Raw genomic sequence first — 16760 nt, forward strand, 5'->3', positions numbered from 1 at the left:
CTTTGATTAGGTGAGAAATTTACAGGGTTGCTAGCGAACTGGGAAAAACTTTGGAATTTCAGCGCATTACTGGGGAAAATCCGGGGAGTTCGGCACATTACCGGGAGATATGCCATGCCACAGAATTTGAAAATAATGTTAAATTAATTTCTAAATTTAAGAGTAGTTTTCCGCAGTCGCGATACAGATTTACCTCATAAACACTTATTTTAGTTCATTATTAAACAAATGAAGTTTTAATCGCTTTTTTAACACATTGCGAGCCAAATATGAGATATTCGTTTTTTCGGTCTACGCAAGTGTGCTACACTTACCAACATACACAGCAAAAATTATTTTTATTTTCTGTAAAATTACGCAAATGTCCTGTAACAAAAAGGAGCAGGACATTGACCGTAATTTTACAGGTCGAAAAACAAATTACGTGACATTCAATTTTCAGTGTACAACTTTTTTTTACAGGACATTTGCTGTAATAGTAAATGAATCTTCGTTAACTTTCCAGGAAAACAATTGAAAACTACAGGTTTTGTTAATTACAGGTCGATTTATTTTAAAGGTTGCAGTTTCAGTGACACATAACAGTCAAAAACAATTTCTGTGTGAATCAAATGTAATGAATTTGATAATGAAACTATAATCGACAAAACTGAACATAAAACCAGATATACTTTAACCGATGTACACCACTTAACGAGAAAACAGGAGACACGAATAGCGCTATCTGGCGACAGAAACGGAAGTATTACACTGTGATTTTTTTCGGAGCTTTGTTAGAGGTGCCAGGTGTCCTGATTTTTAAGGATTTGTTCTGATTTTCTGTTTGATTTGTTTTTCATTAAGGATTTTAAGCCTCTTTGGTTTGTTCATCCCATACAGACAGCCCCTTACAAACAGCAGTCCAGATTTTCAAAATACCGTCCTGATTTTTTTTTAAACTCGGGTATTGTCCTGAGTTTCAAAATTGGTCTTCAAGATATCTTACATTGTCCTGATTTAGGAAAAAACATCGCAATAAGAATCGAATTTGTTGTTAAGTTAAGATAACATCGAACAAAATCTGCAACAAAATATTTTAATTTAACGGATGATAATTTTCGGTTTCGATGATATTTATATGATGTTCTTCGATAAATGACGTTTACAAAAGATGAAGGCGTTGACAACACCTATACTTCACCTTTGTTTATGTAATCTAGTGGTGTTCTGAAAAATTCAGATTTTTTTCTTCGCGATTTACTGATTTTTGATGAAACGACCTGGCACCTTTGATGGAAAATCACAAAAAGTGTTGATCAGTGTTGCCGTCCGAATAAATTTTCATCGCTTTTTTTCCTATAATTTACATACAAAAAAAACATAATATGCGAAATCTGATTTAATCTCGAGTTTTCATTAGTCAGCACGAGAATTTTTAGAAATCTTTTGATATTAGACATAAACAATAGTAATCGATAGATATATGTTGACGTAAGTCAGAAGCGATTTTATTTAACTTTACAATAATCGGGGAAGGATTTATTTGGATTTATGCTTGTTGGAGATTAATTTGCTGTTTTAAATTGCAAAACAAAAATTAATTTATTTTAATTATGATTTCATCTCTCAAATCCACATCCAAGTTTGATGAATTTACGTCCTTATAAAAATAGTAAAGCAAATTTGTTTCTTTTAAGTAGGATTGATAGCCTTTTGCTTTTTTTTTTGGGTATGGAATATTCGGCAGTGCTTTGTAAGCATTGAGTTTTTGGCTTTGGCTAGAAAATTATGTGCATTAACATAAGTTTTTCCTATCGTTCCTCCATGTTGGATACAAGCTGCGTATAATTTTCTATTATTCATGATAGAGATTTGATAAATAGTCTAATAAACTTAATATTTTGATGATGATTATCCACTTTGTTTAGAAATTCCCAGATGTTAACAAGAAAAACCTAGTACAGTTTATAAACAACACCATTTTTTTAATTCAAAACCGTCGAAAAACCCCATTAATGACTAGATTGGATAGCGCAACATTGTTAGTAGCATTTAAATGTATCAATGGATATTTTCCGGAATTTTATGTCTTACCCATTCATAGAAAAATATAATTCATATCTATTTTTGCTGCCGCTAATCAACATATACCTTATACATTTGTATATACTATAGTTCACAAAAGGAATATTTTAATGAAGTTTAACTTACTTGAGTTCAACTAAAATAACTCATCCGTCATCTAGTATACAGAAATTAGGGATACATGCCAAAAAATACAAATTAAATGAATATTATGAAATGTATATCACAGTTACACGAATTTCTCGAATAAGTATTTCCATTTTGTCCGCTAGAGGATGCTGACGCTGTCGCCTTTTCGTCGTGTGGAGAAATCGACTGTGGTAAATATTGATTAAGTATAGTGTCGAATTTCTGTATTTCTCGGTGTAGATTTCTTCGCGGTCTTAGATAAAATTTACACAATCCACGGAGAAAAATCCAGAAAAACAAACAAAAAAACATCGTAATCCTTAATGTTTTAGTTTTCTTGTTTCCAACTACCATTTTTAGTATTCGACGACAAATGATTCACTGTTCGTTTCTAAGCAGAGTTAGCTTTTTCTGACGAGAAGAATCTCAAGACAAATACCCATTGAAGTTAAGAAGCTGATTTGGTATTATTCTTCAATTACAACTATAAGTTTCTATAGAAACTATACATTTTTTTTCTACAGCTCTGTACAAATTTTAGAAAAATTGAAATTTTCACAAAAGCTCCAGTAGACCACAAAACTTTTCAATATCAAGTGAACCGGACTTTTATTTGCAGAATTCTTGAAACTGAGGAGCAAAACATTGAATAGATGTTAATGTCGTTGGATTCGTTCCAAAATTTCATGAAAATCTGTCAATTTGATGATAGAAGGCTACGTGTTAGAAGACGTCGAAATATTTGTCATGATTTTATACCGGGTAACAAGTTTGTGAAAGCGATTTTCTGTTTGCTAGCTCGAGACGGCTTGATTCCTTCCCGGAATCGAATTCTCCTTACGGTACTATGGGCAGCACCGAATTTTCTGGTCAAATCGCGATCCGACAGATTGTTGTTGAATTTAATCGACGTTTTTCTTCGAGTTTTACAAATTAAAAACTGTTTTTTACCAGTTGTCCAGACGTTTCGAGCTACTTTGGCGTTCGCTCCTCTTCAGTGGACACTAAAATATATTTTAAATTACAATTTAATGCTACAATTACAATTTTTGATTTCAAACTTACAAATTACTGGCTTTCGTCCATACTAATTTGTTCTGGCTCAGTTTGTTTTGGTTTTCGTTTACATTTGTGTGTCAGTGTCTGTGTTAATTTGGAAATGACGGGGTCGTATGCTGTTTTAAAATTACATGAATCTCGTTGTCTGTTTACAACATTGTTGTCCCCTCTTAGTTTTATGTAAAAAGTTTCTGTAGTTATTCTTGCGTTGTATCCTGCTACTCTTTCTAAAATTTTGGTGTTTTCAAAATCAAAAACATGACCAGTTTCTAAGCTGTGTTGTGCTAAACCAGTGCTCATTTGTTTCGTTGATACATTTGTTTTATGTTGTTTGATTCGTTTTTCTAAAAACTGGTTAGTTTCACCAACGTATGATTTCTCACACTTTCGACATTTTATTTCGTAGACCACATTAATGTTTTTATTTTTTGGAATTTGAGCACTGGTTTAGCACAACACAGCTTAGAAACTGGTCATGTTTTTGATTTTGAAAACACCAAAATTTTAGAAAGAGTAGCAGGATACAACGCAAGAATAACTACAGAAACTTTTTACATAAAACTAAGAGGGGACAACAATGTTGTAAACAGACAACGAGATTCATGTAATTTTAAAACAGCATACGACCCCGTCATTTCCAAATTAACACAGACACTGACACACAAATGTAAACGAAAACCAAAACAAACTGAGCCAGAACAAATTAGTATGGACGAAAGCCAGTAATTTGTAAGTTTGAAATCAAAATCAAAACTTCCGAATCCGTCCACCAGGAGCGTCGCAATATGAGCAAAAGTTTGTTCCCATTCTAAATGAAGCAAGTTTTACTACAGAAAATTACAAAGATTAAAAAAATAAAGGTTTTAAATCAGGGATTAACTTTTCCGTAGACCGCGAATAACTAACAACAAACATCTGGTGGCAGTGGTAGGAACCCAACAAGGAAAAATACTTTGACTTCTGAGAATAAAGTTATGGAAGTTGTATTTATGTCATTTTTTCCCATTCTTCAAAATATGGGAATGTTGACGAAGTTTTGAAGAAGATTTTGAACAAACGACATTTTTTATATCCCCAAAGCATAAGTCATCGTTTTGCAGTCTTCATTACAGTTGTTAAATGTGTTGAAATATTCAACATCAAATACTCAAAAACTTTCTTCAATGATTCCTGAAATAATTGTAATCTTATCTTTTCAAATTTAAAATTAATGAATATTTTAATTTTTTTAAAGCGATGTATTTCGTATACTAAAATATCTAGGCAAGATCTGAAGCTCATTAGTAGGTATATCAGTTATCAGTGAATACTTAGAACTGATCAATTATTAAATTCCCACACTCCATATCACCAAAACTAGATATGATAGACCAAGCCTGACGAATGATTTGAAATCAGGAAGTCAAAATCTTCCCAAATCAGTTAACAAAACATAGGCACCAAAAATGCTATTCCCTTGTGTTATCTTTCTCGAATACATCATGCTATTTTAAAATCACTCAAGCTGAACGACTCCACTTTATAGAGGATTAAGGACATTCAGGTTAAATTTGTGTCCTCCGTTGTAAGAGTTTGAACAATTGCTTGGATATCCCATTCAAACCAAATCGAATTATGCGCACGGAAAATTCTTCAAAAAGCTACGTGGATACAAACGTTAGTATTTGGGACCCTGAAAATAACGTAAATTAACGTAAGAATTATAAATTTTGCAATATGACTGATCAATATGAAAGATTGACATTTATTCCCATCATAAAATTATAAATTACATCAACAACCTTTTAATCGTTTATGACCGTTGAATTTCGATTCTAATTGCATTTGCATTAATGTTCTCTCTTTCATGGCACCCCATCGTCTGCTGCTTCACCGATGGCTCACATTATGTAACACGTGGACATCTGCCAACAAATAAAAATCACCATCAACCAACAAAAAATCCAGGTCAAATGGATGATGTATTGGATCGTGTTTGCGCTCTTCACCTGCATCGAAACGTTCACCGATATACTGCTGTCATGGTTTCCCTTCTACTACGAGATCAAAGTGATCCTGGTGCTGTGGCTGCTGTCGCCGGCCACCCGCGGAAGCTCGACCCTGTACCGGAAGTTCGTCCATCCGATGCTGACCAGGCGAGAACAGGTGGGTACAGACCGATGATTGTGATTATCGTATTATGGGCGGCATTTAACGAAATTTGTTTTGAGGGAGGGATTTTGCGATGATTTATGACTCGCTCGCGAAGCTGCTGCACATTCAAAATATTACTAATTATCTCATCAAGCTAGTGTGGTGCAATGAGAGAATATTTTGAAAGATTTTTACCAATGGCTTTGTGTGTCTGTAGAAGATGTAGGTTTCGTGAAAATAGTTTTACATTAGGGTAGCACTAGATTGAGGGGAAAATTTTCATGATCGAACTTTGAAAACCGTCCGTATTGTGCATTTTATATATGAATCTAAAAATCGAAATGAGCGGTTTGAGGCACCTCTGAATCAAGTTCAATTGAGCTGAAATATTGCACAGGGCAGTTTTAGGGCCATCCTACAAAATGTATATGGTTGGTTTTCGAAATTCGAAATAACCCTTCTCGCTGCCTCCCTAATGCACATATGTATGTCAATGAAATATTTTGCGTTTTTTTTTCACTAATCAATACTCTCAATTTTTGCAGGAAATCGATGACTACATCAATCAGGCCAAAGAAAAAGGCTACACAGCCGTTCTTCAGCTCGGATCCAAGGGTGTCAACTATGCCACCAACGTGATTATGCAGACAGCAATCAAGGTATGTTCTGTCCCTTGAAATCTTTCCTTGTGTTCTGCAATTGTTGCCTGTCGCCTCTATCTGAAACAAAATCAACACCCATCTGACCTCATATCACGCTCATCAATCGTTGAGTTTTTTTAACTTATTTTTTTTTTACTAATTTCAATTTTTAAGTTTCGTTTTATTTTTCAAATACAACAACCACCTTTTTCTTGATTCTGAGCAGCACAATTGTCAGATACCGATTTAGTTTGCAGTGAAATCAAAATTAGACTTAAGTCAACCTAACATCTTTGGATTTGTGTGTTTTTCTTTTCGTTTCATTTCCATTGGCAAAATGTTCAATCAAAAAACTACCAACACATGTAACTGTATCCACCTGTGCTCGCTTTTGAAGGCTTTTAACAATCCATCTGCACTGCCGAGTCTAATGCCCAAAAGCCATTCGGATAACATACTCGTATCGGCTGCTGCCGGCAGCGATTCGCGGCACCCTCTGTTCCTGCGGGATCATTCCGAGGAGGGTTCAGGAAGTGGTAGTCAGGTCGATGGTCCTTCGAGGGGATCCTCCAGAGTTCGGCGTTCGCATTCGGCCGATTCTGCCCTGAATAAGGTCGCTAGCTCTGGACGCGCTAACACTCTTGCTAACCATAGTATAATTTACGAAATCGATTCAGAAGAGGAAGAGCAGATGCTGGCCGAGGCTCAGGCCGCCATTGAGCAGAATCAATTGTCACTAGCGACGGACGCCATTGATTCTGCGTTGGCAGGCGATTTCGATAAGGAAAGCTCGGTCGAAACCGACGATGGTTCCGTTAAGTCTAGGGTGGTTACCAAACGGAGAACTACTGCTGGCAGCACTGCCAGTAGTAGTAGTGGCAGTAGCGCCAGCAGTAATACACGCGCTGCTCGAAAAACTACTACTGGTGTGACCTCAAAACCTGCTGCGACTACCCGAGGTCGTAAAAAAATCCGAAAGGACTCGGACTCGATGGACGTTGATGGGGAATAAGAAATCAAGATTCATGATAGGACAAGTTTCTTACTTTTCTCCAAAATAGTTGAAGTGCTCAAGTTTATTTTTTAAATACCAAGAACTGATTAGCTTCGTTACTTACGTGTCATGCGCAACTAACAAATTTAAGCTAGATTTTTTTTTAAGTTTCTTTACTCAATTAGTGTACCCGTGTCTGGCCAGAATGTGAAAATAGGTTCAGATTTGTATTCGTTTATTTGTAAACGTTTTGATCGAGCTAACAATAACCAAATCAACATCAAAACAGTAAAATAATTTCATCTTGAAACTTTTCAGAATACTCGTTCCATTGAGCAATGAAGCTTCAGTTCAGGATAACCTTACGTATTAGTTTGGCATTTTTAGAGATTGTATTGTACTGTCAGTTTTTGTGTAAAAGAAACTAAGAACGAATCCATCATGAAAACACCATCCTTTAGAATACCTCCAAGTGTTAGTAGCTAAGAAACGTGACAACACTAGCCTCGATATCTACCAAAAACCTAAAAGTAACAATGCTGATCCGTACAAATTTATCATTAGAACCTAAAAAAATAAAGACCATTTAGAAAGGACTTTTTCGACTATATATTCAGCGCAACTACCAACAACTGCCATGTAGCGAATCCCTCTAACTAGAGCGTGCTTTAACATCATAAAATCTACATAAAATGCCATTAGCAGCCATCACAATGAAGCACAATTGAAATCGGAAACAAAAAATCACACGCACATTTATTTTAACAAGAATCAGCCAAAGTAGAGAAAAAAAATGCACATCATGACATTTTTTTTGCCCGTTTATGTTAACCCCCTTTTCGCGAACTGTCCAAATATGTATGAGGATGAATGAATGAATGTTTTAGACTAGAATCAGATAACAATAAAATCCTTTTTTGTTTTAGCCGATTTGTGTTTGTTTGATTTAATTATTTAGAATTATTGTGGTTACTCTTGAGTGTTCGATGACAAATTCATGAAATGTTTCCATCAATTTAAGGTTTTAAGGTTCAAGATCTACTTATGTCATTTTCTTGTGGTTTTCTTCAATTGATATTTTTCGGTGATTTACACCGAAAAATGAAACTGCTGTTTTTTTACGTTTCGGCTTACTGAATTTCAGCCATCCTCAGAAAAACAAAAAAAAGGTTCATCAATCTTCATAACAACATGACGAAAAAATTGTTGTTTTATTTTTGAGAAACCTTATTTGGTTTTAAACACCGCAATTTCTTGTGGTCTTCTTGGATTGATATTTTTCGATGATTTACGACAAAACTACTAGTACGGTTGTTTTTACGTTTCGGCTTACTGAATTTCAGCCATCCTCAGAAAACCATAATTCACAACTACAGTACTCACTCGTTAATCGGACGATTTTTGATCGGACACGCTCGGTAATCGAACGTTTTTGGGTGCCGATTCTAAAGTAAGTTTTACTCAATAATCGGACGTTTTGTTCAAACAGGGTGGCCAGCGAATCGGGAAAATCGGGAAAAAACGGGAATTGAAAATGGGACCGGAAAAACCGGGAAAAATCTGGAGTTTCAAATCAAAACCGGGAAAATTATTTATGGGTTATTTTGTCCCATACATTTCTTCATTTCATCATGACGAAACTTTTTTTCTGAAACTTTACAATCCATGGTCGTTTGTTTCAGGATTGTGAAGCAAGAGCGGGAAAATGTCGGGGTATTATATTGATCAGTAAAATGCCGGGAATAGTCGAGAATTTCATTGAAAATAAAGATATTTGATTTCAGCGCATATTTACATTTGTCGAGCAAAGATTCGTCGTAGAAAAATTCTCGATCATAGACTATTTCTTAGCTCACGCATATTGTGCACTGCTGTGAATGTAAAAAAAGTTTTTAAATTAGATAAACTTTTCACAACTGTGAAGTTTTAATACGTTAAGTTAGTTAACTTTAATAGAGCTAATAAATTAAAAGAAAAGTACCGTTCTGAACTTTCTTTACGAATATCTGGAAAAATATACCTCTAAAACCTGAATAAAGATATAGGCAGCAGGAATTAAAAAAAATCGAATTGCTTCGACTTTTTAGTTCTGATGTAAATTCATACGTTGAAATCAGACATGTTTTCGATTACATCCACATCTCGAAACCTTAGATTTAACCTTAACATCTATCTTATAACTAGAATTATTATATGGTCATTCATTCAGAATTGATGATGTTCGAATCTGCATCAGGAGCTACAACAATGCTTCTATCTCAACAAATTTTAAACATTTTATTTTTAGAGTTATTGAACTTTGTTTGAAAGATTTAACAAAATGTGATTTTAAAATCTTTTATTACCACTTAAAAATGTTTCTCACACGACAAAATTATGATAAAAATATTTATTCCAATATCTCAATCGTTAGAGTATAATATGATCTTCATAATGCCGTATTTTCAAAGCAATAGTAAACTCTCATTTTTTTTAAAGAAGTTTTCCAAAATGTATATTATGGGTATAATAGTTGATCCCTAGAGTCAAAATAGACATATTTTTCTTTTGAATACATTGTGATCATTGGTTATCATAAAATTTCTTATAATTAATGTTCATACTAGGATTAATCGATCTTGGATCGATCTTTTCTAGATCGATCTTTTGAACTCAAATTTCTGATTTTTTGGATCGATTCTTTAGCCGTTGAAAAATAGATTAAATCGGTTTATTTTCGATCCGGTCTTTCGATCTTTGAAAGTTATTTTTCTTTTTATTTCTGAGATCTTAAGATTAAGTTTCGTGTTGAATTTAGATTCCTACACCATCCTAAAGACTGCTTCGTTATTGGTGTTTTCATGCCAATTAAATCGAGACCTACTAATAGGCAGCGTTTTACCTCTATATTCTTGAGGTACACCAGAACTTTTATCAAAAACTCAAGTAATCGAAGGTCCCATAGAACGGTCACTTGAAAGCTTATTCAGCCTTGAATTAAGCTTCAGTATTTTACTAAGCTCAAGATCCAACTTCTTATCGATACTTTCAAGTCTCATAGCCGAAATCACAGAATAATTTGAAATCTCCAAGAATTTTGCCAAATTTTCGTCACAGAATCTGTGTTAGAGATCACAGAATATTGAAAATTTTACAGAAGCCTTGTTGAAACTTGGCAGAAGGCTGTTCAGCATTTAAATGAGACCACAATAAAAAAAATCATTTGTTGAAAAATTAATCATTCAAATTTGAATAATAACATTCCTGAAATTAATATTTTAATATTGCTTCTACTATTTATGAAAACTATACTTGAAAATTTGGAAGAATTGAAATTTAGCCTTCCAAATACTTTTGTGCCATGACCTGCGGTTGAGTTGGGTATTAAAAACACCAGCGTAAATAAAAATCCGGAGCCTTTTCAAAATTAGCATTATCATTAGCAAATAAACTAACTTAAAATGGTAGAATTGTTTTGATCAGTAAAATTACATCATTAAGACTTATTCTTATCTATTTTGCTTATAATTTAGACTTGAAAGTATGTCGTATGGAAAAATGCAAATATTCTTTTATCTGTTTTTGATATGTCATATACACTAAGGTTGCCAGAACTTTTTCAGCTCGTATCCGCTGGACAAATCCGGGCTGTTTTATCTAAAAACCTGGCAAAAACCGAGCACTGGATTTCAAAATTGTCAACCGAAAATCCGGGTCATATCTGGACAAATTTGGTCAAAATCCAGGAATAACTCAACAAAAATAAAAAAAGAACCTCAAGAACAAATTTTGTTCGTCAAACCTATCAGCAGATTTTAAATCGTGTTTAAGGTTTTCAAGAAACCTTTCATGTTTTTTTTTTATAAAACTTTCTCAAAAAATGCTCAATTGTTCTTTTTTTTATTTGGCAAATAGAGTAAATAAATCTGGGCTATTTCAAAGAAACCGGACAACCGGACCAGACCGAACTTTTCCCAAATTTTGTGTTATATATTCGGGCAAACCCTAAAAAACTGGTTAATCTGGCAAGCTTTATATATATTCAACCAAAGTCACGATAAGTTGAACATAATGAAGTTGAATTTGAAAACACATTTTTTATTGCTCATAATCAGTTGAAATGTACCAGCTTTCCTATAGTTTATCACTATTTACTTCAGCTTTAAGCAGCCCTCATGCAGCACTCCTAGCAAAAATTTAAAAGATCGATCTTGCAGAAATCGATCCTTTTGCTTCGATTTTTCAGGTGGATCGATCCTGGAACCATTCAGCTGAATCGATCTGGGGAATCGATCCTTTCCAGAAGATTGGATAACCCTGTTTATACAGTAATTATCATTAAATAGAATTGAAAATACTGTATTTATCTAAAAACTAGAAACTTGCGCCTACGAAAATTTTCTTCCACAGTTTGTTCTGAATTGTTTAACGGATAAATCAAGCATAAGTTTACTTTTTTTGGGCGTAGCAATTGGCGTTGAGAACCAAAAATGTGGAAAAGGGGAGAATAGAACCACTTGAGTTTTTCAACAAAAATAAGCTTATTGTTAAAAATTTACTGTGTAAAAGTGAATAATAATGTTTTTACGAATTATTTGAATAAATAACTGCATTTTAAGGAGTTTCCCAGAATGCCAGAGGTTTTCATAAGTTTTAATTAGGGGGTTTTAAGAGATGCTCCTCTAGCGTTAAGGAATTTGTTATTTAAGCTGTAATTCTTTAGCAAACTACTTATTTTCTGCATAAAAATTAAGTGAAATGATGAAACAAACATTCGGGATTAATTTTGAATCAGAAAAAAATAGGTTGGAAATCAAAAACTTAGATTTTGTTCAGTAAACCACACTTTATTCATTTCAAGTCGTAGATGGCAGCACTATCTTGCAGTTAAAACCAAATTTAGTCTCAATATTGATTTTCCAGGTTTATTGAGGCCCATATTCATCATTTTGAGGTATTTTCTCATCACAGTTTTGTGGAAGTTCACGCTGCAGAAAGCTTTTCCGGATTTGCAAAAGAATCACCACCACAAAAATGTACAACCGCAAAAATTCCTGCTTATCTCAACTTCCGATTCAATTGCAAATCATACCAATAATACTGCTAGCCGCTTGGTCCATCAAGCTCCATCGCAAAGTATAACTTTATTCTGATAATCGGTCCAAAAAACTCACTTTTAGCAACCTTGATGCAATTCTAATTTTTTTTGAATTAAGTGATTTTAGAATTTCCAAAGCGTGCACACGGTACATGTATTTATTTCTTGATCAAAATTATTCAGCACTTCCTAATTAATCCCGGATATTCGAAAATGGGCATGAATTTGGTTAAATGGCAAGATAGTGCTGCCATCTATGACTTAAATCTAGAGAAATAGTGTTTGACTATTAAAAAAACATTAGTATTTTTGAATTCCAAGCTACTTTTTGGATTCAAACTCAGCGTCAAATCTATGTTTCATCATTTTGCATCATACTTATGAACGTTTATGAAGAAAATAAGTAGTTTGGTAAACAATTACAGCTCAAATATCAAATTCCTTAACGCTAGAGGAGCATCTCTTAAAACCCCCTAATTAAAACCTATGAAAACCTATGGAATTCTGGGAAACTCCTTAAAATGCAGTTATTTATTCAAATAATTCATAGAAGCGTTATTATTCACTTTTACCCAGTAATTTTTTATAAATAAGCTTGTTTTTGTTGAAAAACTCAAGTGGTGCTATTGTTATTTCGCATCCCTTTTTCACATTTTTGGTTCTCAACGCCAATTGCTACGTCCAAAAAAAGTAAACTTATGCTTGATTTATCCGTAAAGCAATTCAGAACAAACTGTGGAAGGAAATTTTCGCAATTTTCAATTATTCATATTTTATAAACCAAAAACCATAGTGGTGCAATTCTTATTTCGCTCACTGTATAGAATAAAACTTGATTTCTTTTTCCGTCATAAGCGTCAGAAGTTAAAAATGAAATTTGAATAATGAATCCAAACTTGAAATTGAGTTGATTCATGGATCGGCTATTCAATACGAAATTTATCGCGCTTGATTGTGTTTCAAATTTCAGAATTCAGAAGCAAGATTGCAACAGTTAAATTCAGTATTTAAACTTGATATTTTAAAAGTATTATATACATGGCATCATATCAAAACTATAGTTTATCTCATGCAAATAATAAAAGTAAAGCATTTTTCCTTCTAGTAGGCAAAGATTGTGTGAAAGATTGAAAAGAAGGTAACAATTTTCGGTTAAGAGTAGGGCAACTAGAATTATTTTCTTACCGTATTACCGTGAATAAACTTTGAGTTTCAAGATTAAACTAAAAAAATTAAGTCCTCTCACTCACTTTTACGTTCATCTTGCATAAAAATATCTTCATTCTTGGTCAAAAAACCTGTTAAACATATAAGTTCACATTTTGAAACAGAGAAAACCATTAAATCATCTCAATCGGGAAAACCGGGAAAAAATCGAGAATTTGAAAATGGTCACCCTGTTGAAATAATTGCGAAAATTCTAGTTTTTTAGAATATTTCGCAAATCGGATTTTTTCCTGTTTATTCATTGATCTTTTTTTGTGCTCGGTTATGACATCAGCAAATTCCTATTAATTCCATAAATTTGTTTACAAATATTTGTTGCTCTTAAAACTCATTCGATTCAGTTTTTTTCACTACTTAAGCCTGAACAAATTTCAAATCCTTCTTTTGTCACTCGGAGTTGGAACATCGCGAGGGGAGGAAAATGAAAGATAATGAAGAAATTGATATTTGTTCGAGCCTTATTATTCAATCTTCAATAATACAACAATTATAATTAAAAATAGTGTCTTTAGCCAAAATTTTTTACCAGAATAATGTTTCTGTCAACACACCTTCGGTAATCGGACGTTTCCGGTAGTCGGATGCACCCTTCGGTCCCAATGCGTCCGATAAACGAACAAGTACTGTCTTTTGTTTTCTGCAACGCCTTGGAGAAAAACATGTTAATTGTCTATAAATATAATGTTGAATTACGAATATCAGCATTCAGTGAATTTATTGTTAAGTACGTATTTTTCAAATATATTTTACGATTATTTATTAGTTTTACATTATTTCATTCATGAAATTTATGGAAATATCAATGTCAACTGGGATTTATATGAAACTTAGTATTCGTTAGGTTTTTTTCGATTAAAGAATTTAAAAACTTTTGAAGTTGATGTAAAATTAGCTTATAAAAATCGTTTCGAAAGCCCTGCACATACTATAGTTTTAGTTACCCTGACTTGATGTGTTCCTGGTCTTATTTCACCATAGGTTGGTATGTATTCATTTTGTTATTTCTTTTATTTTTCCCATACTAACTTATTGTTTTCATTTCAATAATTGATTTCACGCACAAATTTCTATCATACCCTTCTGATCAAATGCCAGCTATTCAGCTTTGTATAAAACTTAATCGCCTATTAAATCCTCCAAAAACCTTAAAATCAAGAAACAGGAATAGCATCTGCAGCCATTTTTTACAGAGCTTAATTCTATTTATTTTTGTCTCTTTTGTTACCTCGTCCGAAATCGATCGAATCATTTTGTCTGCTGGTCGTCCGTTGATTTCCAACCCTTGCCACTGTGGATTCGGTGGATCTCAACCCGTGTAACTCTTTGGTTCTTTGTCGCCTTCTGTATCTCACTCACACTCACCCATCACACTGCCTGCCTGGCTACCTGTCTACTCCGCCCATTCTGACCGTTGCGTGGGTGCGTGGCAGGGTGGAGGCGGTTTGGTGCAGACGCTACGCAAAAGCTACAGCCTGAGCGACCTCTCGGAACCGGACACTCACCGCACCCAGGAGGAAATCGAGGAGTTGATGATGTCCTCAGCGTCGTCGTCCCAGCGCCCATCCCAGCGGGTGTTGCGTTCCAAGAGCGCCCGGTCCTCTTCCGGTGGTCGCCACATGGACATGTACTTTCCCGAGGTGGAACTGGCGGGGACACCACACCACCACCAGCCACCGCCGCCGCCCTACAAGTAGGTTTCCCAAGACCCTGCCCCCTCCCCTTTTAGATTCATCACCCTTTTAATGAACATTATTAAAACAAATTTATTCATTTTAGCTACATTCGTTCCTCAGACGATATCAGTTCAGGATATTCAAGTGCCGAGCCCGGATTGAGTCGAACGGCTTCGATGAGTAATACTGCGGCCCGACCGAGGGTGAAATCCAAAACGCGTGAGGTGAGTCTTTTTACGTTATTATATGTAGTGTAGGGTATGCTGTGTTTTAACTTGATACGATCACCATTGAAATTTAAAACGAGATACAGCTAAAAATTTATTAAGTTTTAAAGAATTTTCTATATCCATGAGTAAATAACCTGTCCTACTTTCTTTTCCGCTACGAGAAAACACTTTTTGAGAAAAAACGCCAAATAAAATCTACTTTTATCAGGCTAGTGATGAAAATAAACATGGAAGAATGTTCTATCAGCATACTAATCCGAGCAAAATTTAAACGAAATAATCATTTTGGTTTTTTTGTAATCAAAACGGATAAAAAAACTAAATTCTTGTTAATAAGCATGTCCTGAAAATTTTGCTCTAACGCAATCGAAATCGAGGCACAGACTAATACAGTGAGTGAAATAAGAATAGTATTACTATGTGTTTTGCTTGTTAAAATAACTGAAAGATTGTAAATCACCAAAATTTTCTTCTGCTATTTGTTTCGAATCATTTTACGGATAAAGTATAAGTTTACTTTTTTTGGACGTAGCAATTGGCGTTGAGGACCAAAACTATGAAAAAAGGGTGCGAAATAACAATAGTACCATTTGTGTTTTTCAACAAAAACAAGATTATTCCCAAAAATTTACTGTGTAAAAGTGAATAATAATGCTTCTACGAATTATTTGAATAGATAGCGGCATTTTGAGGAGATATCTAGAATTCCGAAGGTTTTCAAAGGTTTTAAAAGATAGTTTTAAGAGATGCTCCTCTAGCGCTAAAGAATTTGATATTTGAGCTAGAATACTTTATCAAACAGCTTGATTTCTTTATTAACATTCATTAGTATGATGCAAAATGATGAAACATAGTGAGAGGAGAGAATTCCATGTCTACCTTTGTAGTTAATAGTAAGCTTATCGCTGAAGTCAAAATAAAGACAGATATACTTTTGAAGTCCAAGCAACAGGTTGTGTCTTTCTTGGCTCCTCTGACTTGAGGCGTCCGAATATCACTCTCAGCTCTAGGGTGATTGACCCCGTAGTAAGTGTTGCAAAACTGAAGGTCACTGACGTGACACATAGATTTGAGGCTGAATTTGAATCCAAAAAACAGGCTTCAAAATCAAAATTACTTATGTTTTTTTTTTTTAATCAAACACAATTTCTCTAGTTTTAAGTCATAGATGGCAGCACTTTCTTGCAATTAAACCGAATTCATGCTCAGTTTCGAATATCCGGAATTAATTCAGGTGTCCTGGATGATTTTGTTCAAGAAATGGGTACTTGGTACTGTGTGAACGCCTTGGAAATTTTAAGATCACTAAATCAAAGAATTAGAATTGCATCAAGGCAAAGATCTCCAAGTATCAAGAATCAAGATAGTCGGGCTGTTGTTTTTTCGAAGAAATCGCTGGCGTCACCTACACAATGTTTATGGTGCTGCCGCCCTGCGATATGGGATCCAAGATTTGCAGCTTTGCACACAAGCATTACAGCTTTACATTCAAGCTTTGAGTCATCATCATCACACTAATACTTTGAAAATCAA

At 34.3% G+C, this 16760-nt stretch overlaps 1 protein-coding gene across 6 annotated transcripts in view; it reads left to right on the plus strand.

The window, feature by feature from the left end:
- The window catches only part of LOC129744131 (uncharacterized), an 85089-nt gene that overhangs the window by 54344 nt on the left and 13985 nt on the right, over nucleotides 1–16760 (plus strand). For all 6 annotated transcript variants that reach the window (XR_008736827.1, XR_008736824.1, XR_008736826.1 and 3 more), the window contains 4 exons: nucleotides 5200–5397; nucleotides 5931–6044; nucleotides 14755–15014; nucleotides 15101–15221. Coding sequence is in view for 1 of the 6 variants with exons in the window: in XM_055736526.1 (XP_055592501.1) it covers nucleotides 5200–5397; nucleotides 5931–6044; nucleotides 14755–15014; nucleotides 15101–15221 (693 nt within the window). In the remaining 5 variants the exon portion in view is untranslated. The remainder of the gene's footprint in view (nucleotides 1–5199; nucleotides 5398–5930; nucleotides 6045–14754; nucleotides 15015–15100; nucleotides 15222–16760) is intronic.

Source organism: Uranotaenia lowii, chromosome 2, assembly GCF_029784155.1.
Source record: "Uranotaenia lowii strain MFRU-FL chromosome 2, ASM2978415v1, whole genome shotgun sequence".
Classification (NCBI taxonomy): domain Eukaryota; kingdom Metazoa; phylum Arthropoda; class Insecta; order Diptera; family Culicidae; genus Uranotaenia; species Uranotaenia lowii.